Genomic DNA, 24557 nt, shown 5'->3' with positions numbered 1-24557 from the left:
GACCCTATAGAGACCCTAGGGATCCTATAGAGACCCTATAGAGACCCTAGAGACCCTATAGAGACCCTATAGAGACCCTAGGGAACCTATAGAGACCCTAGGAACCTTATAGAGACCCTATAGAGACCCTAGGGATCCTATAGAGACCCTATAGAGACCCTAGGGACCCTATAGAGACCCTATAGAGACACTAGAGACCCTATAGAGACCCAAGAGACCCTATAGAGACCCTAGAGAGACCCTAGAGATCCTATAGAGACCCTAGGAACCCTATCGAGACCCTATAGAGACCCTAGGGACCCTATAGAGACCCTAGGAACCCTATAGAGACCCTAGGAACCCTATAGAGACCCTATAGAGACCCTAGGGACCCTATAGAGACCCTATGGAGACCCTAGAGACCCTAGAGAGACCCTAGAGAGACCCTAGAGACCCTAGACAGACCCTAGAGAGACCCTAGAGACCCTATAGAGACCCTAGGGACCCTATAGAGACCCTATAGAGACCCTAGAGACCCTATAGAGACCCTATAGAGACCCTAGGGACCATATAGAGACCCTATAGAGACACTAGAGACCCTATAGAGACCCTATAGAGACCCTAGGAACCCTATAGAGACCGTATAGAGACCCTAGAGACCCTATAGAGACCCTATAGAGACCCTAGAGACCCTAGAGAGACCCTAGAGAGACCCTAGAGACACTATAGAGACACTAGGGACCCTATAGAGACCCTAGGAACACTATAGAGACCCTATAGAGACCCTAGGGACCCTATAGAGACCCTATAGAGACACTAGAGACCCTATAGAGACCCTATAGAGACCCTAGAGATCCTATAGAGACCGTAGGGAACCTATAGAGACCCTAGGAACCCTATAGAGACCCTATAGAGACCCTAGGGATCCTATAGAGACCCTGTAGAGACCGTAGGGACCCTATAGAGACCCTATAGAGACACTAGAGACCCTATAGAGACCCTAGAGACCCTATAGAGACCCTATAGAGACCCTAGAGACCCTATAGAGACCCTAGGAACCCTATAGAGACCCTATAGAGACACTAGAGTCCCTATAGAGACCCTAGGGACCCTATAGAGACCCTATAGAGACCCTAGGGATCCTATAGAGACCCTATAGAGACCCTAGAGACCCTATAGAGACCCTATAGAGACTCTATAGAGACCGTAGGGACCCTATAGAGACCCTATAGAGACCCTAGAGACCCTATAGAGACCCTAGAGACCCTATAGAGACCCTAGAGACCCTATAGAGACCCTAGGAACCCTATAGAGACCCTATAGAGCCCCTAGAGACTCTATAGAGACCCTATAGAGACCCTAGAGACCCTATAGAGACCATATAGAGACCCTAGAGAACCTATAGAGACCCTAGAGAGACCCTAGAGACCCTATAGAGACCCTAGGGACACTATAGAGACCCTAGGGAACCTATAGAGACCCTAGGAACCCTATAGAGACCCTATAGAGACCCTAGGGACCCTATAGAGACCCTATAGAGACCCTAGAGACCCTATAGAGACCCTATAGAGACCCTAGAGACCCTATAGAGACCCTAGGAACCCTATAGAGACCCTATAGAGACCCTAGGGACCCTATAGAGACCCTATAGAGACCCTAGAGACCCTATAGAGACCCTATAGAGACCCTAGAGACCCTATAGAGACCGTATAGAGACCCTAGAGACCCTATAGAGACCCTAGAGACCCTATAGAGACCCTAGAGACCCTATAGAGACCCTATAGGGACCCTATAGAGACCCTATAGAGACCCTAGAGACCCTATAGAGACCCTATAGAGACCCTAGGGACCCTATAGAGACCCTATAGAGACACTAGAGACCCTATTGAGACCCTATAGACACCCTAGGAACCCTATAGAGACCGTATAGAGACCCTAGAGACCCTATAGAGACCCTATAGAGACCCTAGAGACCCTATAGAGACCCTATAGAGACCCTAGAGACCCTATAGAGACCCTAGGGACCCTATAGAGACCCTAGGAACCCTATAGAGACCCTATAGAGACCCTAGGGACCCTATAGAGACCCTATAGAGACACTAGAGACCCTATAGAGACACTATAGAGACCCTAGAGACCCTATAGTGAACCTAGGGAACCTATAGAGACCCTAGGAACCCTATAGAGACCCTATAGAGACACTAGGGATCCTATAGAGACCCTATAGAGACCCTAGAGACCCTATAGAGACCCTATAGAGACCCTATAGAGACCCTATAGAGACCCTATAAAGACCCTATAGAGACCCTATAGAGACCCTAGAGACCCTATAGAGACCCTAGAGAGACCCTAGAGACCCTATAGAGACCCTAGGAACCCTATAGAGACCCTATAGAGACCCTAGAGTCCCTATAGAGAACCTAGGGACCCTATAGAGACCCTAGGAACCCTATAGAGACCCTATAGAGACCCTAGGGACCTTATAGAGACCCTATAGAGACCCTAGAGACCCTATAGAGACCCTATAGAGACCCTAGGAAACCTATAGAGACCGTATAGAGACCCTAGAGACCCTATAGAGACCCTATAGAGACCCTAGAGACCCTATAGAGACCCTATAGAGACCCTAGAGACCCTATAGACACCCTAGAGAGACCCTAGAGACCCTATAGAGACCCTAGAGAGACCCTAGAGACCCTATAGAGACACTAGGGACCCTATAGAGACCCTAGGAACCCTATAGAGACCCTATAGAGACCCTAGGGACCCTATAGAGACCCTATAGAGACCCTAGAGACCCTATAGAGACCCTAGGGAACCTATAGAGACCCTAGGAACCCTATAGAGACCCTATAGAGACCCTAGGGACCCTATGGAGTCCCTATAGAGACCGTAAAGACCTTATAGAGACCCTATAGAGACACTAGAGACCCTATAGAGACCCTATAGAGACCCTAGAGACCCTATAGAGACCCTATAGAGACCCTAGGGACCCTATAGAGACCCTATAGAGACACTAGAGACCCTATAGAGACACTATAGAGACACTAGAGACCCTATAGAGACCGTATAGAGACCCTAGAGACCCTATAGAGACCCTAGAGAGACCCTAGAGACACTATAGAGACCCTAGGGACCCTATAGAGACCCTATAGAGACCCTAGGGACCCAATAGAGACCCTATAGAGACACTAGAGACCCTATAGAGACCCTATAGAGACTCTAGAGACCCTATAGAGACCCTAGGGAACCTATAGAGACCCTAGGAACCCTATAGAGACCCTATAGAGACCCTAGAGACCCTATAGAGACCCTATAGGGACCCTATAGAGACCGCAGGGACCCTATAGAGACCCTATAGAGACCCTAGGGACCCTATAGAGACCCTATAGAGACACTAGAGACCCTATAGAGACACTATAGAGACCCTAGAGACCCTATAGTGAACCTAGGGAACCTATAGAGACCCTAGGAACCCTATAGAGACCCTATAGAGACACTAGGGATCCTATAGAGACCCTATAGAGACCCTAGAGACCCTATAGAGACCCTATAGAGACCCTATAGAGACCCTATAGAGACCCTATAGAGACCCTATAGAGACCCTAGAGACCCTATAGAGACCCTAGAGAGACCCTAGAGACCCTATAGAGACCCTAGGAACCCTATAGAGACCATATAGAGACCCTAGAGTCCCTATAGAGAACCTAGGGACCCTATAGAGACCCTAGGAACCCTATAGAGACCCTATAGAGACCCTAGGGACCTTATAGAGACCCTATAGAGACCCTAGAGACCCTATAGAGACCCTATAGAGACCCTAGGAAACCTATAGAGACCGTATAGAGACCCTAGAGACCCTATAGAGACCCTATAGAGACCCTAGAGACCCTATAGAGACCCTATAGAGACCCTAGAGACCCTATAGACACCCTAGAGAGACCCTAGAGACCCTATAGAGACCCTAGAGAGACCCTAGAGACCCTATAGAGACACTAGGGACCCTATAGAGACCCTAGGAACCCTATAGAGACCCTATAGAGACCCTAGGGACCCTATAGAGACCCTATAGAGACCCTAGAGACCCTATAGAGACCCTAGGGAACCTATAGAGACCCTAGGAACCCTATAGAGACCCTATAGAGACCCTAGGGACCCTATGGAGTCCCTATAGAGACCGTAAAGACCTTATAGAGACCCTATAGAGACACTAGAGACCCTATAGAGACCCTATAGAGACACTAGAGACCCTATAGAGACCCTATAGAGACCCTAGGGACCCTATAGAGACCCTATAGAGACACTAGAGACCCTATAGAGACACTATAGAGACACTAGAGACCCTATAGAGACCGTATAGAGACCCTAGAGACCCTATAGAGACCCTAGAGAGACCCTAGAGACACTATAGAGACCCTATAGAGACCCTAGGGACCCAATAGAGACCCTATAGAGACACTAGAGACCCTATAGAGACCCTATAGAGACTCTAGAGACCCTATAGAGACCCTAGGGAACCTATAGAGACCCTAGGAACCCTATAGAGACCCTATAGAGACCCTAGAGACCCTATAGAGACCCTATAGGGACCCTATAGAGACCGTAGGGACCCTATAGAGACCCTATAGAGACACTAGAGACCCTATAGAGACCCTAGAGACCCTATAGAGACCCTAGAGAGACCCTAGAGACCCTATAGAGACCCTAGGAACCCTATAGAGACCCTATAGAGACCCTAGAGTCCCTATAGAGAACCTAGGGACCCTATAGAGACCCTAGGAACCCTATAGAGACCCTATAGAGACCCTAGGGACCTTATAGAGACCCTATAGAGACCCTAGAGACCCTATAGAGACCCTATAGAGACCCTAGGAAACCTATAGAGACCGTATAGAGACCCTAGAGACCCTATAGAGACCCTATAGAGACCCTAGAGACCCTATAGAGACCCTATAGAGACCCTAGAGACCCTATAGACACCCTAGAGAGACCCTAGAGACCCTATAGAGATACTAGAGAGACCCTAGAGACCCTATAGAGACACTAGGGACCCTATAGAGACCCTAGGAACCCTATAGAGACCCTATAGAGACCCTAGGGACCCTATAGAGACCCTATAGAGACCCTAGAGACCCTATAGAGACCTAGGGAACCTATAGAGACCCTAGGAACCCTATAGAGACCCTATGGAGACCCTAGGGACCCTATGGAGTCCCTATAGAGACCCTAAAGACCTTATAGAGACCCTATAGAGACCCTAGAGACCCTATAGAGACCCTATAGAGACCCTAGAGACCCTATAAAGACCCTAGGGAACCTATAGAGACCCTAGGAACCCTATAGAGACCCTATAGAGACCCTAGGGACCCTATAGAGACACTATAGAGACCCTATAGACCCTATAGAGACCCTATAGAGACCCTATAGAAACCCTAGGGACCCTATAGAGACCCTATAGAGACACTAGAGACCCTATAGAGACACTATAGAGACCCTAGGAACCCTATAGAGACCGTATAGAGACCCTAGAGAGACCCTAGAGACACTATAGAGACCCTAGGGACCCTATAGAGACCCTAGAGACCCTATAGAGACCCTAGGAACCCTATAGAGACCGTATAGAGACCCTAGAGACCCTATAGAGACCCTATAGAGACCCTAGAGACCCTATAGAGACCCTAGAGAGATCCTAAACACCCTACAGAGACCCTAGAGAGACCCTATAGAGACCCATGGGACCCTATAGAGACCCTAGGAACCCTATAGAGACCCTATAGAGACCCTAGAGACACTATAGAGACCCTAGAGACCCTATAGAGACCCTAGAGAGACCCTAGAGACACTATAGAGACCCTAGGGACCCTATAGAGACCCTAGAGAGACCCTAGAGACCCTATAGAGACCCTAGGGACCCTATAGAGACCCTAGAGAGACCCTAGAGACCCTATAGAGACCCTAGGGAACCTATAGAGACCCTATAGAGACACTAGGGGTCCTATAGAGACACTTTAGAGACCCTAGAGACCCTATAGAGACCCTAGGGAACCTATAGAGTACCTAGGAACCCTATAGAGACCCTATAGAGACCCTAGGGACCCTATAGAGACCCTATAGAGACCCTAGAGACCCTATAGAGACCCTATAGAGACCCTAGGAACCCTACAGAGACCCTATAGAGACACTAGAGACCCTATAGAGACCCTATAGAGACCCTAGAGACCCTATAGAGACCATAGGGAACCTATAGAGACCCTAGGAACCCTATAGAGACCCTATAGAGACCCTAGGGATCCTATAGAGACACTTTAGATACCCTAGAGACCCTATAGAGACCCTATAGAGACCCTAGGGAACCTATAGAGACCCTAGGAACCCTATAGAGACCTTATAGAGACCCTAGGGATCCTATAGAGACCCTAGGGACCCTAGGGACCCAATAGAGACCCTATAGAGACACTAGAGACACTATAGAGACCCAAGAGACCCTATAGAGACCCTAGAGAGACCCTAGAGACCCTATAGAGACCCTAGAGAGACCTTAGAGACCCTATAGAGACCCTAGGGACCCTATAGAGACACTAGGAACCCTATAGAGACCCTATAGAGACCCTAGGGACCCTATAGAGACCCTATAGAGACACTAGAGACCCTATAGAGACACTATAGAGACCCTAGGAACACTATAGAGTCCCTAGGGAACCGATAGAGACCCTAGGAACACTATAGAGACCCTATAGAGACCCTAGGGACCCTATAGAGACCCTACAGAGACCCTAGAGACCCTATAGAGACCCTATAGAGACCCTAGGAACCCTATAGAGACCCTATAGAGACCCTAGGGACCCTATAGAGACCCTATAGAGACACTAGAGACCCTATAGAGACCCTATAGAGACCCTAGAGACCCTATAGAGACCCTAGGGAACCTATAGAGACCCTAAGAACCCTATAGAGACACTATCGAGACCCTAGGGATCCTATAGAGACACTTTAGAGACACTAGAGACCCTATAGAGACACTTTAGAGACCCTAGGGATCCTATAGAGACCCTATAGAGACCCTAGGGATCCTATAGAGACCCTATAGAGACCCTAGGGAACCTACAGAGACCCTAGGAACCCTATAGAGACCCTATAGAGACCCTAGGGATCCTATAGAGACCCAATAGAGACCCTAGGGACCCTATAGAGACCCTAAAGAGACACTAGAGAACCTATAGAGACTCAAGAGACCCTATAGAGACCCTAGAGAGACCCTAGAGACCCTATAGAGAACCTAGGAACCCTATAGAGACCCTATAGAGACCCTAGGGACCCTATAGAGACCCTAGGAACCCTATAGAGACCCTATAGAGACCCTAGGGACCCTATAGAGACCCTATAGTGACCCTAGAGACCCTATAGAGACCCTAGGGATCCTATAGAGACCCTTTAGAGACCCTAGGGACCCTATAGAGACCCTATAGAGACCCTAGAGACCCTATAGAGACCCTATAGAGACCCTAGGGACCCTATAGAGACCCTATAGAGACACTAGAGACCCTATAGAGACCCTATAGAGACCCTAGAGACCCTATAGAGACCCTAGGGAACCTACAGAGACCCTAGGAACCCTATAGAGACCCTATAGAGACCCTATAGAGACCCTAGAGACCCTATAGAGACCCTATAGAGACCCTAGGGAACCTATAGAGACCCTAGGAACCCTATAGAGACCCTATAGAGACCCTAGGGATCGTATAGAGACCCTATAGAGACCCTAGGGACCCTATAGTGACCCTATAGAGACACTAGAGACCCTATAGAGACCCAAGAGACCCTATAGAGACCCTAGAGAGACCCTAGAGACCCTATAGAGACCCTAGGAACCCTATAGAGACCCTATAGAGACCCTAGGGACCCTATAGAGACCCTAGGAACCCTATAGAGACCCTAGGAACCCTATAGAGACCCTATAGAGACCCTAGAGACCCTATAGAGACCCTAGAGAGACCCTAGAGACCCTATAGAGACCCTAGAGAGACCCTAGAGACCCTAGAGAGACCCTAGAGAGACCCTAGAGACCCTATAGAGACCCTAGGGACCCTATAGAGACCCTATAGAGACCCTAGGGACCCTATAGAGACCCTATAGAGACACTAGAGACCCTATAGAGACACTATAGAGACACTAGAGACCCTATAGAGACCCTATAGAGACCATATAGAGACCCTAGGAACCCTATAGAGACCCTATAGAGACCCTAGGGACCCTATAGAGACCCTATAGAGACCCTATAGAGACCCTATAGAGACCCTAGAGAGACCCTAGAGAGACCCTAGAGAGACCCTAGAGAGACCCTAGAGACCCTATAGAGACCCTAGAGACCCTATAGAGACTCTAGGAACCCTATAGAGACCCTATAGAGACCCTAGGGACCCTATAGAGACCCTATAGAGACCCTAGAGACCCTATAGAGACCCTATAGAGACCCTAGAGACCCTATAGAGACCCTAGAGAGACCCTAGAGACCCTACAGAGACCCTAGAGAGACCCTAGAGACCCTATAGAGACCCTAGGGACCCTATAGAGACCCTAGGAACCCTATAGAGACCCTATAGAGACCCTAGAGACCCTATAGACACCCTAGAGACACCCTAGAGACCCTATAGAGACCCTAGAGAGACCCTAGAGACCCTATAGAGACCCTAGGGACCCTATAGAGACCCTATAGAGGCCCTAGAGACCCTATAGAGACCCTATACAGACCCTAGGAACCCTATAGAGACCGTATAGAGACCCTAGAGACCCTATAGAGACCATAGAGAGACCCTAGAGACCCTATAGAGACCCTAGAGAGACCCTAGAGACCCTATAGAGACCCTAGGGACCCTATAGAGACCCTATAGAGACCCTAGGGACCCTATAGAGACCCTATAGAGACACTAGAGGCCCTATAGAGACCCTATAGAGGCCCTAGAGACCCTATAGAGACCCTAGGGAACCTATAGAGACCCTAGGAACCCTATAGAGACCCTATAGAGACCCTAGGGACCCTATAGAGTCCATATAGTGACCCTAGAGACCCTATAGAGACCCTAGGGACCCTATAGAGACCCTAGGAACCCTATAGAGACCCTATAGAGACCCTATAGAGACCCTAGGGACCCTATAGAGACCCTATAGAGACACTAGAGACACTAGAGACCCTATAGAGACCCTATAGAGACCCTAGGAAACCTATACAGACCGTATAGAGACCCTAGAGACCCTATAGAGACCCTATAGAGACCCTAGAGACCCTATAGAGACCCTATAGAAACCCTAGGAACCCTATAGAGATCCTATAGAGACACTAGAGACACTATAGAGACCCAAGAGACCCTATAGAGACCCTAGAGAGACCCTAGAGACCCTATAGAGACCCTAGGAACCCTATAGAGACCCTATAGAGACCCTAGGAACCCTATAGAGACCCTAGGAACCCTATAGAGACCCTATAGAGACCCTAGGGACCCTATAGAGACACTATAGAGACCCTAGAGACCCTATAGAGACACTAGAGAGACCCTAGAGACCCTATAGAGACCCTAGAGAGACCCTAGAGACCCTAGAGAGACCCTAGAGAGACCCTAGAGACCCTATAGAGACCCTAGGGACCCTATAGAGACCCTAGGAACCCTATAGAGACCCTATAGAGACCCTAGGGACCCTATAGAGACCCTATAGAGACCCTAGAGACCCTATAGAGACCCTATAGAGACCCTAGGAACCCTATAGAGACCCTATAGAGACCCTAGGAACCCTATAGAGACAATATAGAGACACTAGAGACCCTATAGAGACCCTATAGAGACCCTAGAGACCCTATAGAGACCCTAGGGAACCTATAGAGAGCCTAGGAACCCTATAGAGACCCTATAGAGACCCTAGGGATCCTATAGAGACCCTAGAGACCCTATAGAGACCCTATAGAGACCCTAGGGAACCTATAGAGACCCTAGGAACCCTATAGAGACCCTATAGAGACCCTAGGGATCCTATAGAGACCCTATAGAGATTCTATGAGGTCTATGGGGGGGATATGAGGTGTTAGAGGGGGATATGGGGGGAGTTGAGGGTCTGGAGACCCATAATGGGGTCTGTTGGCATCTCTGGGGGGATTAGGGGAGATACGGGGGTCGATGGTGGGTCGGAGAAAACTCCAGGGGCAAACTCACCAACAAAGGGTTCAAGGTTCAAGGAGGTATTCTTTATTGCGGCGCCGGCAGACACGGGGGACAGCTGCTCCTAACCTGTGTCTCCGAATTGCTAAACAAGCCTTCTATAGTCACTAAGCATACATATTCATTACGTACAGACACGCATATTATAGAATCATAGAATAGTTCAGGTTGGATAGAACCTTCAGATCATCCAGTTCCAAACCCCTGCCATGGGCAGGGACACCTCAAACTAAACCATCCCACCCAAGGCCTCATCCAACCTGGCCTTGAACACTGCCAGGGATGGAGCACTCACAACCTCCCTGGGCAACCCATTCCAGTGCCTCAGCACCCTCACAGGAAAGAATTTCCTCCTTAGAGCCAATCTAAACTTCCCCTGTTTCAGTTTGAACCCGTTACCCCTTGTCCTGTCACTACAGTCCCTGATGAAGAGTCCCTCCCCAGCATCCCTATCGGCCCCCTTCAGGTACTGGAAGGCTGCTATAAGGTCTCCACGCAGCCTTCTCTTCTCCATGCTGAACAGCCCCAACTTCCTCAGCCTATCTTCATACAGGAGGTGCTCCAGTCCCTGATCATCCTCGTAGCCCTCCTCTGGACTTGTTCCAGCATTTCCATGTCCTTTTTATGTTGAGGACACCAGAACTGCACACAATGCTCCAGGTGAGGTCTCACGAGAGCAGAGCAGAGGGGCAGGATCACCTCCTTCGACCTGCTGGTCACGCTCCTTTTGATGCAGCCCAGGATACGGTTGCTTTCTGGGCTGCAAGCGCACACTGCAGCCGGCCCATGTTAAAGGAATTCAGCAAAACAGGGCACAAAATAGAATCAGGGATAAGGAGTCTGGTTAGTAAAATAAACATTAAGCAACTTGAAGGTCACAAGCTTAATTATCGTTCTGCTTCTGCCGCGGTTTATCTCCAGGGCGCGTTCATCTTGCTCCCTTGTACTTTTCCATCTGAGATCTGCACCAGCTGCAGCGTATCACCATCTGCATGGCCTCTGCCATGCAGCCAGTCCTTTGCAAAGCTCTCCACATTTCCCCTTTCTTTCTTAAGAACAATAAGTGACGTATTGAGATTGTTCATAGCTTTGTTAATCTGTATTTGGATACATTGAAGCAAGCAAGGTAGACAGGTTATTAGTAATACAATGACTAAAACTATGATTAGTCCATGCTTAACGACATCTAGTAACCATCCAGTGATTCCCCAAGAAGACAGCCACGAATCTAACCAACTAGAAGCGAAAGTAATATCCTTAAGTTGACTGCATAGTTTTTCTATTGAAGAGTGTATACTACTTGAGTGATCAGAAAGATTTAAACACCACATACCTTCAAATTCGTTACATCCGTGACCTTGTGCCAAAAGTAAAAAATCTATGGCAGCCCGATTTTGTAACACAGCATGTCGGATACTGTCAACATCATATAAGAGGTCATCTAATAGGGTTGATGTGATATTAAATTCTTGGATAGCAAAGCATGCTAGGCTTTTAATATTTCTCCAATTAGTGGCAGCCATCACACCAGGGGTAAAAAAGGCCATTGGGACACCTTCAAGCATGCATGTGACTATTTACAGACCTTCTTCTCAGCAAGCCTTGCATTTTCTCAGCCGCCACATAGTCTGTTTTGTTCTTGTTAACATAAAACAGACTCCCTCTTGACCTTCGGAGTCTTGGCCCTCAATCAGACATGTTTTACCTACAATTCCCCTTTTTTCTGTTTGGGCAAACGAAACTGTGTTAGGTGCTCAGCCATCCTTTGTAGCATAGATTGAATACAGGAACAAAAACAAGGAAGACACAATAAAATCAATAAAAGTACAACAACGATGATTAATCCAGATTTCAATAAGGATATCATCCGTTCAGTAAGACCTAATGATCGAAGCCATCTTTCAAATCCCCAATCTTGTTCAACCCATAATTTATCTGTAAGCTGTCGTACGGTATCTATTTGTGAGTAAATGGATTTTGAATGATCAGAAAAATTCATACAACACATCCCTTCAAATTCTGCACAGCCATGACCTTGGGCTGACCCCATCCAAAACATCGAGGACCCTTGACCATACCGGTGGCTTGCAAAGGTGCCAAGGCCGCTAATACTTGCGAATGACTTTTTGAATTGCCTCTCCCACTGCTTTTACTGCCTCAACCAACATTGTCTGATGCCCCATAGGTACCCGTGCCATTCGTTCTAACATCTCTTCTACAGTAGCATTTGCAGGTGACTGAACAAGTATCTGCCTTACAGCATCATTACAGTTCTGTATTGCACACTGACGCAGTAAAATACCATGCATGTATTCTGGAGTACCTGACTTCCTTATAGCATCAGCTACCCTATTCACAAAGGTACTGAAGGGCTCGTCCTTTTTCTGTATCACTTTCATGTAGGCAGGAGCTGCAGTAGTATCTTTAATCTGTGACAGAGCTCGCAAGGCTAGTCTCATAGATTCTTTTAACAATTCTGGACCTAGCTGGACTTGAGCCTCCTTAGTGGAGAACTGTCCAATTCCTATCAGGTGGTGTAATTGCACCCCAATCAGGGGATCTCCCTGGCCACGCCGAACTGCAACCACCTCTTGACAGGCTTCCTGCCAATACATGTTCCATAACAACAACTGCAAAGGGGTGAGGATTAATTTCACAATACCTTTAATATCCTCAATTAACAGCAAATCTGTTCCCCAAATATATGACAACATTTGCCTAGTGGGTTCAGACTGAATGCCTGTAGAAGAAAAACCCTTGTCAGCTGACTGGAATGTTCCTTCAGTAGCCACATTCCTCTTCATCATACGCAAAATAAAACAGGAATGGCAAACAGCTTATCAGTACGTTGACCAAAGGCCATCTCTGCCACAACTCTTCCTCCTGAGGACAGCCACACGGCTCCCCTTAGCTCATCACCACCAACAAATATAGCACCCAAAAAACCACCCTACACAAAGATGCTTACTAATGCATGCACTAGTAAGTCTTGACACAGCCTGAAAGTCTTCATTCAGACAATACCATTAAAAAAAAAAAAAAAACCAGCAGAAATAAACCACAAAGCTCTAAGGCCACAAAAACTAAAATAACACCAGAGGACTTACCCTGATGAGAGCTGAACCCTGAATAGGAAAGGCTGTGCCTCATATACCCTAGGCACCACCCACAACCCTCCCTCAATGGCCTGGGGCATTGGAGGAGCAAACCATCAGCTGGGATAAAGGCAGCCTGGTAAGCCACAGCTGGGTCTTTCCTGTTTGCCTCTGTCTCCCTGTATGCTCCCTGGCTTTAATTTTCTCGTTCTCCTTCTCTGGATCAGATTCACATTCATAGCTAACAGACCACACATGCTCATTCTCACCCAGACTGCCTCAGTGCCTCACACACGCATTCAGACCACACAGACACTGTGGCTAAGACACATGGTACCCCACTAGGGCTATCAGGTCAACCCAAACTAGTTTCGTTTAGGACTACCAGGTCTATCCCCACTAGGGTTTATCCTGAATAGGGCTATCAGGTCTGCCCCAACTTGGGCCAAGGTCCACCCAGTCTAGGACGATCAGGTCTACCTGTTTAATGGTAATGCTGTTTTTTGCTATTTCTAAACCATTTTTGCTGCTTCTAACCTGGTTTTGCCCACTTCTAACCCATTCTAAGCCATCTTTGGCCATTTCTATCCCGGTTTTAGAAATATTTTAACATTTCTAACCCAGTTTTGCCATTTTCTAACCCGTCTTAAACCATTTTTTGCCATTTCTAGCCCAGCTTTGCCCATTTCTAACCTGTTTTAAGCCATTTTTGGTAATTTCTAACCTGTTTTTTTCCCATTTCTGAGTCTGTATTAGCCATTTTTGGCATTACCTCTCAAGGACCCTCCCACCTTGGTCCCACCCCTCAGCGCTGCCAGCCAGTCGCTGCCCTCCTCCCCACTGCCCATTCTCCCCTTATAAGGAAAAAAAAAAAAGACCTGGCTTCATTCATTGACTGCCCTTTGGGCACATTTATTGGCTGCTGTCACATGATGTCATGGGCTGAGTGGGTGGAGCTGCTCCAGGGCCCACCTCTTCTGCTCCACTGCCTCCTGTAGCCTCCCATACGCTGAGGCCAGCTCCTCCAACCCTGCCCCCAGCCCGTGATAGGCTGAGAGTGCTGCCTGCAGCTCCTGGCCGTGCCTCTCTGCATCCTCCACAGCCAACGAGATACTGTGCCTGCGGTAATGTAATGCTGGTGTCATAAAGGGGGTGGGGTCATTAATAAAGGGGAAGGGGGTGCATGGCACTCACTTGATGCATTGATGGGCAGCTACGGTGAGTGGGGGGTAGGAGGCAAGGAGCAGCCCCAGCTCCTCCAGCCTGTAGAGGGGGCAATCGGGTAACAGAGGGGGCACCCCCAAATCCCACCTTAAGCCCTGTAGAAGCCCCCCAACCTCCCCAATCCCCCCCCAAGTCCCATTATAAACCCCCCTTAGGGACCCATATCCCCCCACAGAGCAGAGGGGATGTGTCCTTTGCTGACCCCACCCCCTGCAGCACACAGAAACCCACTGCCTGTAACCCCTGTAGTCCCCATAGATACCCATAGAGCCCCACATACCGTGTCTTGAGCAGCAGCGCCACCCCTTTGCCCTCCAGGTAGAGCCCGTGCTGCTGGTCCAGCTCCTGCACGGCTCCAGCACAGCGGGCACTGGCCAAAGCCCCCAGCAAGGCCCAGCACCGATGCAGCACCTGCACCATAGAGCCCCAGTGACCCTCTCATAGAGCCCACTGAGCCCCCACAGACCCCCCAAACCCTATTTAAACCCTCACAGACCCCACTGAACCCTACAGACCCCATTTAAACTACCATAAACCCATTTAGCCTCCGATAGACCCCCTCCCAACTCCCTTTAACCCCTAGTAGATCTCCCAAACCCCATTTAACTGCCCACAGACCCAATTTAAGCCCCCACTGATGCCATTTAACCCCCCCATAGATCCCCAAACCCCATTTAAACCCCTATAGAGCCCATTGAGCCCCCAATAGACTCCATTCAACCCCCAACATAGACCCCCCAAACCTCATTTGAGCCCCCCAGACCCCTCCAAACCCCTTTAACCCCCATTGAACTTCTCATAGATCCCCCCAAACCCCACTTAACCCCCCACAGACCCCATTTAACCCCCACAGACCCCATTTAACCCTCACAGACTCCTCCAAACCTTCTTTCACCCCCACAGACCACAGCAAAGTTCTCATAGACCCCACAAACCTCACTTAACCCCCCATAGATCCCATTTAAACCCCATGAACCTAATTTAAACCCTTCCAAACCTCACTGAACCCCCACAGACCTCATTTAACCTCATTTACCCACATTATCCCCCATAGATCCCATTTACCCCCATTATAGACCCCACAGAACCCCCATATTCCCCCCATCCTGTTCCACCTCTTGGTAGCGCCTGCACTGGCTCTGCAGCGCCCACTTCAGGTGCTGGCGTCGCCACCGGGCGTGCTGCAGCCGCTGCGCCTCCTCCCTCAGGACCACACCAAGGCGTAGCACCGCAGGGGGGGGATCCCACGTCTCAGCCAATGTCCGCGTTGCGTCTGCCAATGGCAGCTCCGGGGAGGCCTCCCCCGCGTGGTAAATGGAGAGGTCCAGGACCTTGGCAGCCAGGCGGAGCTCCAGCAGGGGAAGCAGCGGTGCAGGGGATGCCTGCGGACACATTGGGAGCCATGGGGTGAAAATGGGGGGGTAAACGGGGTTTTGGGGTGATTTGGGACAGTTTTGGGTCATTTGGGGCTCTCACCTCCATTGGGGGCAGTGCCTGGGCCATGCCCTGCACCCCACAGTGCAGCAACAGTTCCCGTCGGGTCTGCAAATCACCCAAATTATCCCAAAATCATCCCAAAGCCCCCTAATCCACACCAATTCACCCCAAAACCCCCTTTAGGCACCCCCATGTGTATGTGGGTCCCCCCATATCCCTCATTGCCCCCCACATGTGGATCACCCCATGGCTCACGGGGGCCTCGATCCCGCGCGGGTCCCACAGCAGCTCCTGCAGCGCCCTCCAGAGCCCATCCCAGTGCAGCCACGTCCTTCTGTGCAGCGCCAGCGCCGCTTTCGCCTGCAGGGAGAGCTCTGGAACCCTAAACACCCCAAAACCACCCCAAAACAGCCCCAAAATAACCCAAAATAGTCCAAAGTTGGACCAAAATGGCCTGAAATAGCCCAAAATTGGACCAAATTAGACGAAAATGGCCCCAAATAGCCCTAGACAAAATTGGCCCAAAATACACCAATAGTACAAAATACCCCTAAATCACCCCAAAACCATCCCAAAACCGCTCTCAACCCATTAATTACCCCAAACAACCTAAATCATGCCAAAATGACCCTAAATAAACCCAAACTGACCAAAGTTCCCCGTAAAGCACCCCAAAATCCCCCTAAATCACTCTAAACCCCCCCAAAACCCAACCCCCCCAAATCCCCCATGAGGTAAAACCCAAAATGACCCTAAATCACCCCAAATCACCCTAAATCCCCCCCCAAATCACCCAAAATGACCCTAAATCACTCCAAAATCTCCCCAATACCCACTGAATCCCCCCCTTAACTCCCCCAACTCACCCAAAATGACCCAAAATACCCCAAACTGGCCCAACCCGACCCCACCCACACCCCGTTACCTGCTGCAGCTCCTTCCTCATGCCTGCAGTGAGCCCGTCAGGCCCCAACGCCGCACTCAGCCCCTGCAGCAGTGGGGCCAAAGCAACTTCCTCAGCGGTGGGGGGGAGCCCAAAGAGGGGCAGGTGGGGCTCCTCCTCCTCTATTCGGGGGCGTTAAGTAATTAATGCCCTCATTAACACTTATTAATGGCTATTTATCAGTATTAATAGCACACAGAGTACCTGGCAGCAGCTCAGCAGAGTCCAGCGCCATCAGGACCCCCCTATGTGCCCCAGGTATGGGGGGGACAAATACCTATGTACTGGGTGGCCCTCCCCAGTGGGAAGTGGGACAGCCCACGGGTACCCCAAAGGGTCTATTCGGACTATAGGCTGCCCCAAAGGGTCTATTCCCATTACAGACCACCACAGACCCTCTTTAACCCCCTACAGACCCACCCAAACCCCATTCAACCTCCCATAGCCCCCCATCCTATTTAACTCCCAATATACCCCCTCTAGCCCCCCACAGACCTCATTTAAACCCCTATAGGTCCCCCCAAACCCCCTTTAACCCCCCACAGACCCCCTTTAACTCCCTATAGGTTCCCCCAGACCCCTTTAACCCTCCATAAAGGGTCTATGGGGGGGGGTTAAAGGGGGTCTATGGGGTAACCCTAACCTATAACCCCTCATGGACCGCATTTAACCCCCCCCCCAGACCCCCCCAAGCCCCTTTTAATCCCCCATAAACCCTCCCAGATCCCTTTTACACCCGATAGACCCCATTTAACCCCCTCCAGACCCTCCAAAAATCCTTAAACCCCCTATAAGCCCCCCAAACCCCTTCTAACCCACATAGTTCCCCCATAGATACCATTTAACCCCCCATTTACCCCCCGAGACACTAATTAAGCCCCCATAGCCCAGCTTTGCCCCCCATCGAACCCCCTTTAAGCTCCGCTCGGCTCTTCACCGCCGCGCTCCCGCCGCCGCCGCCAAGCCCCACCCCTCCCTCCTCTCCACCAATCCCAGCGCGGCTCTGCACACACACCGCCCCCCATTAACCAATCAGCACTCGCTTCCCCGCGCGCGAATCGCCCCGTGCGTCACGTACGTGCTTCCCGTTCCGTTCCGTCCCGCCCCCACCCCCCCGGCGCTGTTCACTCTGGAGCCAAATGACGCCTTTTGCAACGGCCACGCTTTGGGTACCGACACCGTTTTCAGCCCACAAACGGATGTTTTTGGTCCCAAAATGACCGGGTTTAGCTCCAAAACGGGCAGGTTTTGCACACAAAACAGCCATTTTTAGCCCCAAAATGCCCGGCCCTAGCAGTTTTCAGCCCGCAAATGGCTGGTTTTGGCCCCAATTGGCCAGTTTGGCCATTTTCACCCCCAACCACCGGTTTTGTGCCGTTCCTTCACTCATTGCCGTCCCATTCGGCCCGTAGCACTCCTGCAGTTTGGTGATGTCGTCGCAGGAGACGTAGCACCAGCCGTTGAGCCCCACATGGTAGACAGAGATGCAGCCGCCTGAGCAGGCATTGTGGTGTGTGGCCTGGAAGATGGCACGGCGCACCAGGGCACAGGCAGGCTCCAGCTCCGGGTGGTAGCTGCAGTCCAGCACCCATTACACATAAGGTGAGCCTGAGCCCACGGAAAAGGCAGTGCCCGGGACGTGGGTGCCATCGCTGTCCATGTTGTAGAGGCCTAGGGGGTAATGGGGGGCAATGGGGACCAAGATGGCCGCTGGGGCTGTGGGTAGCAGCCCCATAGGGAATAGAGATCCATAACCATGGCTGCCAGCCCCATATAACTCAATATCCAAGTCCTTGACCCCGTAACCACCAACCCCAACCCATGACCACCTACCCTATGGCATCCATCACCCCCCTAACCATGACCCCCATAACCACCCCCCATGATAGCCCTCACCCCGTAACCATAACCCCCAGCCTCATGTGCCTCAATATTCAAGTCCTTAACCCCATAATTATCAACCCCATGATGTCCACCACCCCCAACCCTGACCATGAGCTCCATAACTCCAACCCCCCAACGTCCATCACCCCATAACCATAAGCCCCATCTCTATATAGACTCAATACCCAAGTCTTCCACCCCCCCATAACCACCACCCACGATGTCCATCACCCCCTAACCATGCCATGAGCCCCATAATTCCAACCTCATTGTCTCTATCACCCCCAGCTCCATACACCTCAATAGACAAGTCCTTAACCCCATAACCATGAACCTCACCCCATAACCATCAACCGCATCATGTCGACCACCTCCCAACCTTGACCATGAGCCCCATAACTCCAACCCCATGATGTTCATCACCCCCTAACCATAACCCCCAGTGCCATATGCTTCAATACCCAAGTTTTTGGCCCCACAACCACCAACCCCATGGTGTCCACAACTCCCCAACAATCACCACTCACCAGGCCCCCTCTTGTCCCAAACGCAGATCATTGTGCCCATACTGAGCCCTATGCCCTTGTAGTGGTACACCATGTTGGCCAGCAGCTTGGTGGTGGTGGTGGCCACCAAGGCGTGCTCAGGCATTACATGCGGCATTGACACACCAGCACCTGCTGCCAGAAGGCGCAGTTGGTGATGCTGCCCGCTAGGGTGCCCAGCACCCATGCACTCACTTCCAGCACCTTCTGCACTGACTGCAGCACCACATAAGAGCCAGCCATGGCTCAGGAGTCAACCCCATGCACCATGCCGTGGCGCAGCTGCAGGGGAATGGGGATGGTGGGGTTAGATGGGGGGATATGGGGATCGGGAGTCCCTACATGGGGGTCTAGGGGGGGATTAGGGAGGATATGGGGGTCTGGAGTCCCTAAATGGGGGTCTGTGGTGGTCTGGAAACCCTTTATGGGGGTCTATGGGGAAATATGGGAGGATATGGGGATCTGGAGTCCCTACATGAGGTTCTATGGTGGTCTGGAGACCCTTTATGGGGTTCTGTGGGGGGATATGGGGTGTCTATGGGGGGATTAGGGGGGATATGGGGGTCTGGAGTCCCTGCATGGGGTTCTAAGAGGGAATATGGGGAGATATTGGGAGATATGGGGATCTATGGACGTTTATGGGGGGTATATGGAGGTCTGGAGTCCCATTATGGGGTTCTTTGGGAGGATATGGGGGTCTGGAGTCCATTACAAAGAATTCCAGGGGGAAATATGGGAAGATATGGGGGGGGATATAGGGTGCCTATGGGGGGATATGGAGGTCTGGAGTCCCTAAATGGGGTTCTATGATGTCTAGCTGTGGGGTATGGGGTGTTTATGGGGGGATATGGAAGGATTTGGGGGTCTGAAGACCCATTATGGGGTCTGTGGGGATCTATGGGGGGATTAGGGGAGATATGGGGGTCTATGGGGTGTCTATGGGGGTCTGGAATCCCTACATGGGAGTCTGAAGACCCATTATGGGGTTCTGTGGGGGTCTATGGGAGGACATGGGAAGATATGGGGTGTCTATGGGGAGGTTACTGGGTAAAAAGGGGAGCTTACTGGTGTCTATGGAGGGTTATGGGGAGATATGCTGAACTATGGGGTGTCTATAGTGGGTTATGGAGGCCTATAGGGTCTCTATGTGTCACAGCCCCCCCCCCCCAATGGCTCTTTATAGGTCTCAGCTCCCCCAAAATAGCTCTTTATGGGCCCCTATGCGGTCTCTATTTGCATACCCCCACCCCCCCCATTTCGTCCTTATGGAGTTTCTATGGGGTCTCTATGGGTTCCAGCACCCCAATGTCTCTTTATGGGTCCCTATGTGTCTCTCTGACTCCCCTAGTGTCCGTACCTTGAAGGCCAGGGTGGTGGTGCTGTGCAGGAGGTGGATGCCGGGCCCTAGCAGCAGCGGCGGCAGCTTCCGGAGGAGGGGGGTGGTGATGCCATGGGGGAGCGTCCGGCCGGGTCCCGGGGCTCGCAGAACCCCGGGAGGAAGGAACGGGACAGGAGCGCAGCCCCGTCCCGCACCACGCCCGCCAGCGCCATCTTGGAGCGCAAAATGGAGGCGCGGTGCGGCCGTTACCACGGCAACGTGCCCGCCATGATGGGTGAGGGCATGACTCGGTGTGTAAAGAGGGGCCTGGCTAAATATGGAGAAGGCGGCGGGGCTTAGCGGAAGGCGGGACCATTATGGACATGAGGGGCGGGGCTTAGATAACGGAAGCCACATTTGGAGTGGAGGCGGGGCTTAGCAGAAGTGGGGGAATTATGGAGCTGAGGGTCGGCGCCTAGCAGAAGGGACGCCAGATATGGAGATGGAGTCGGGGCTTACCAGAAGGGGGCCATTTATGGAGATAAGGGGCGGGGCTTAGTGGCAGGGATTATATATTGAGATGAGGGGGGTGGGTTTAGGGAAATGAGTCCCATATATGGAGATAAGGGCTGGGCTTTGGCGAAGGGGGTGTGTCCTATGGCCAGGGGCTGTGTGGGCCGTGGGGGTTTGGGTAGAAATCCACCAGATTTGAGGTCCTTTCGCCTATGCTGGAGCCGGAGGGGGTGCTCCCCCCCACATAGGCGCTGCCCAGGTTCCACAGGGGGGTGCTGCGGGGCAGGGGGGGCTCCCGCGGGGCTGAGCGGCTGTGGGGGGGAAGGGGTTAGAATGGGGGTAGAGTGAGGTTATTATGGGACATAATGGGGTACAATGGGGTATATTAGGGGTTATAATGGACTATAATGGGGTTATAATGGGGTATAATAGGTCTGTGCTGTTGTTACCTTACCACCTGGGAACTGAGCTGCCGCCGGGGCTGCGGGGTCACTGCGGGTGCAGGCAGGGTTAGGGGTCACGGTAACCCCCAGGTAAGGGGGTGCTGGGGGGGCCTTACCTGTGTGTGCCGGAGATGTGACCCCCACGGGCCGGGGAGTGCTGCTCCTGTGTGGGGCACAGGGGGGTGATGAGCGGCAATGAGGTGTCCCATAGACTCCCATAGGGAGGGGGTCACCTGCTGCCCCCTCGCCAGCCAGGGGAGAGCTGTGGGGTGAGGAAACGGGTTAATGCATAAGGGAAGGGGATAGGGGAGTATATAGGGGCTATATGGGGGTGTATAGGGAGTATATCGGGGGTGTTATGGGGTCACCTGAGCTCGACGCAGCTCTGTGTTCTCCCGGCGCAGGGACTCGAGCTCCCTGTGGAGGGGAAATAGGGGGTGAGAACCCCATAGATGTGGGGCAGACCCACAGCTAGAGGGCAGCACTATAGGGGAGTCAGTGGGGGAAGGACCCCACCACGATGGCGGCTATCCATTGGTGTCAATGGCACCTTAACCTCATCTACATGGCCGCCCCCAGAGCCCACTCAAGATGGTGCCTATTCATTGGCACCAGTGGCACCTCACCAATAATGGCGCCCCCAGATTCCCATTCCCAACATGGCAAAGCAGAGCCGCACTCAAGATGGCGCCCACCATGAGGCACTCCCACTACCATGTCTCCTGCCACCTCCCCTCACCTCTCTTTCACACCCAGCTCCCTCTTCGCCTCCTCCATGGCCGCCCTATGGCGGCGGGCGGCGTGGCGGTGCGAGGCCAGCAGCAGCTCCGCCTGAGCGCGCTGGAAGCGCCAGACCTGCGGGGCGGGAGGAAGAGGAGGAGGAGGAGGAGGAAGGAGGAGCCCAAGATGGCACTGCCATAGCCCACCTTCCTCTTCTCCCATATGCACCTGGGTGATGCTCGCCAAGTGCTTTAGGGCGATGGAGGCAGGGCTCTTGAAGAAGAGCTTTTCCTGCGGGCGCATCTATGGTGATAGAAGGTGAAGGAGGAGGTTTAACGGGATTTAATGGTGGTTAAAGGGGTTTTAAATGGGTTTAAAGGGAGTTAAAGGCGGGGGGGTACGGGACTTGCCTGCGGGGAGATGGGAAGGTGGCGGCAGGCGGCGCCGCACACGGGGCACGGTCCTGCGGGGATAACGGGTAAAGGGAAGGGATTAACGCTTTTAGGGTGGTTTATGAGGCAAAAGTGGGGGAATTCCCTTCCATCAATTAAAGGTGGTGAAGTACAGGAATTCCTGCTTTTCTGCTGTTTAAAGGAGTTAAAGGAAAGGGATTCCCACTTTTCTGCTGGTTTATGAGGTAAAAGGGAGGCAATCCTCTCAATCAAATAAAGGTGTTAAGGTGAGGGAATTCCTTCTTTTTCCAGCATTTAAAGGCATTAAAGTGAAGGAATCCCCTCTTTCCCACTACTTTATGAGGTAAAAGTAAAGGAATTCCCTTCTTTTTACTGTTTCATGAGGTAAAAGGAATTCCCTCTTTTCCACTGTTTGCCTTAAGGCGAAGGAATTCCTTCTTTTCTATTGCTTTATGAAGAAAAAGTAGTGGAATTCCCTCTTTCCCAATACTTTATGAGGTAAAAGTGATGGGATTCCCTCCTTTCCACTGCTTTATGAGGTAAAAGTGATGGTATTCCCTTTTCCCCACCACTTTTATGAGCTAAAGTGATGCAATTCCCTCTTTCCCAGTATTTTATGAGGTAAAAGTGATGGAATTCCCTCTTTCCCACTGCTTTATAAGGCAAAAGGGAGGGAATTCCCCCTTTTTCCATCATTTAAAGGCATTAAAGTGATGAAATTCCCTATGTCGCACCCGCGGCCCCACACGCCGCGCACAGGACGTGCCCGCAGCTAGTGACCGCGAACCGTGCTCCCTCCTGCCGGAAGCACTTGTTGCAATGGAACCAGTCCATGGCGGGGGAGAACGGGACAGGAACAGGGGGAAGCACCCCCTCACGGCTGCCAGCCCCACGCCGCTGCCATTGCCCGAGGCGACTCGAGCGCAACGGAAACCACCCGAGCGGAGCCGAAGCCACCCGAAGGGGGCGGAACCGCCCGAAGAGACCCGAGCGCAGCTGAAGTCAGCCGAAAGGGGCGGAGCCGCCCGAAGAGACCCGAGCACAGCTGAAGCCACCCGAAGAGGGAGGGGCTGAAGCCGTCCGAAGGGTGTGACGTTTCGTACCCTTGGACTTCGAGGTGAGAAAGCAAGGGGAGCAAAGCCGGTGGCACCGTTGCGGAGCTCATAGTGTGCAGAAGAGAGCATACGGAGCCTTTCCTGGTGTTACGCTGGGCTTGGTGTGACAGAGGGGTCATGTCTTTATCACAGCAGGGTTAAAATCCTGCCCTCTCCAGCATGATCTTGTGTGCCCTCTGCACCAGCCTGGAAGGGCTAACACTGCAGGACAGGAATCAGGGCTTAAGTATGCTGCCTTGCAGGGGTGAAGGCTCCATGGAAGCCTCTCCTGCCCATGTAGAGTAAACAAGGCTTTAGCTGCAGTAACCCCGCACTCTGGCATCCGGCCTTGGCTGGGACTTGCTCCCAAAACCCTCTGCTATTTCTGTCCTTCTGTTACATACCTCTGCAGGCAGGCAGCTGCTGTGAGAATTACTGCAGGGGTAAAAGAGCACTTGGAAGGTACAGTCTAGAAACCACAGCCAAATGGGGCTTGAAAACACGTGTGCTGTCAAAGGGCCTGTACAGATAGAAGATGCATGGTATGAAGGATAAATATTTAACTAGCTCAGGTTTGAACTGCACACAAAGGTACCAGGGTTCCTGCAGATGTTACAGGCAGAGGCCAGAACCACTTTTCCCCAAAATATACTTTGTGTATATGTGGTTTTGGCCTGCAACAACTAAATCAAGTGTGGGGAAAGCTGAAATGAAAGCCACAGAGGCACCTGGAAAACCTGGTGA

The 24557-nt window shown here is 51.4% G+C and overlaps 1 protein-coding gene and 1 pseudogene across 5 annotated transcripts; both read right to left on the bottom strand.

Moving 5' to 3' along the window:
- Positions 1-14162: 14162 nt before the first annotated feature.
- On the bottom strand, positions 14163-17852 carry LOC136024071 (uncharacterized). Of its 5 annotated transcripts, XM_065699144.1 has the most exons (9): positions 17793-17852; positions 17088-17128; positions 16866-17005; positions 16196-16300; positions 15980-16045; positions 15619-15885; positions 14784-14914; positions 14474-14542; positions 14163-14398 (listed from the first exon to the last, which is right to left on the bottom strand). In XM_065699144.1, exons 2-9 carry the CDS (start codon positions 17116-17118, stop codon positions 14215-14217), a joined length of 993 nt encoding a protein of 330 aa, XP_065555216.1. In that variant the 5' UTR covers positions 17119-17128; positions 17793-17852; the 3' UTR covers positions 14163-14214. The 5 variants fall into 5 exon arrangements, with proteins under 5 accessions (XP_065555216.1, XP_065555217.1, XP_065555215.1 ...); XM_065699145.1 differs by lacking the exon at positions 17793-17852 and having other exon boundaries at positions 14163-14392; positions 17088-17316; XM_065699143.1 differs by lacking the exon at positions 17793-17852 and having other exon boundaries at positions 17088-17315.
- Positions 17853-18183: 331 nt separating this feature from the next.
- On the bottom strand, positions 18184-23853 carry LOC136024080 (proteasome subunit beta type-8-like; annotated as a pseudogene).
- Positions 23854-24557: the final 704 nt, after the last annotated feature.

Source organism: Lathamus discolor, chromosome 20, assembly GCF_037157495.1.
Source record: "Lathamus discolor isolate bLatDis1 chromosome 20, bLatDis1.hap1, whole genome shotgun sequence".
NCBI classification, from domain to species: domain Eukaryota; kingdom Metazoa; phylum Chordata; class Aves; order Psittaciformes; family Psittacidae; genus Lathamus; species Lathamus discolor.
Note: the sequence above shows the minus strand (reverse complement) of the source record. Positions and strands in the feature narration are given on the sequence as shown.

What these genes read in the sequence shown, in the direction of transcription:
- LOC136024071 (XM_065699144.1), bottom strand. Translation starts at nt 17,118, where the DNA reads ATGGCGCTGGACTCTGCTGAGCTGCTGCCAG. An exon ending in CTCTGCTGAGCTGCTGCCAG is followed by an intron (nt 17,006 to 17,087) that starts GTACTCTGTGTG and finishes GCCCCCGAATAG; the next exon opens with AGGAGGAGGAGCCCCACCTG. An exon ending in TGAGGAAGGAGCTGCAGCAG is followed by an intron (nt 16,301 to 16,865) that starts GTAACGGGGTGT and finishes CTCTCCCTGCAG; the next exon opens with GCGAAAGCGGCGCTGGCGCT.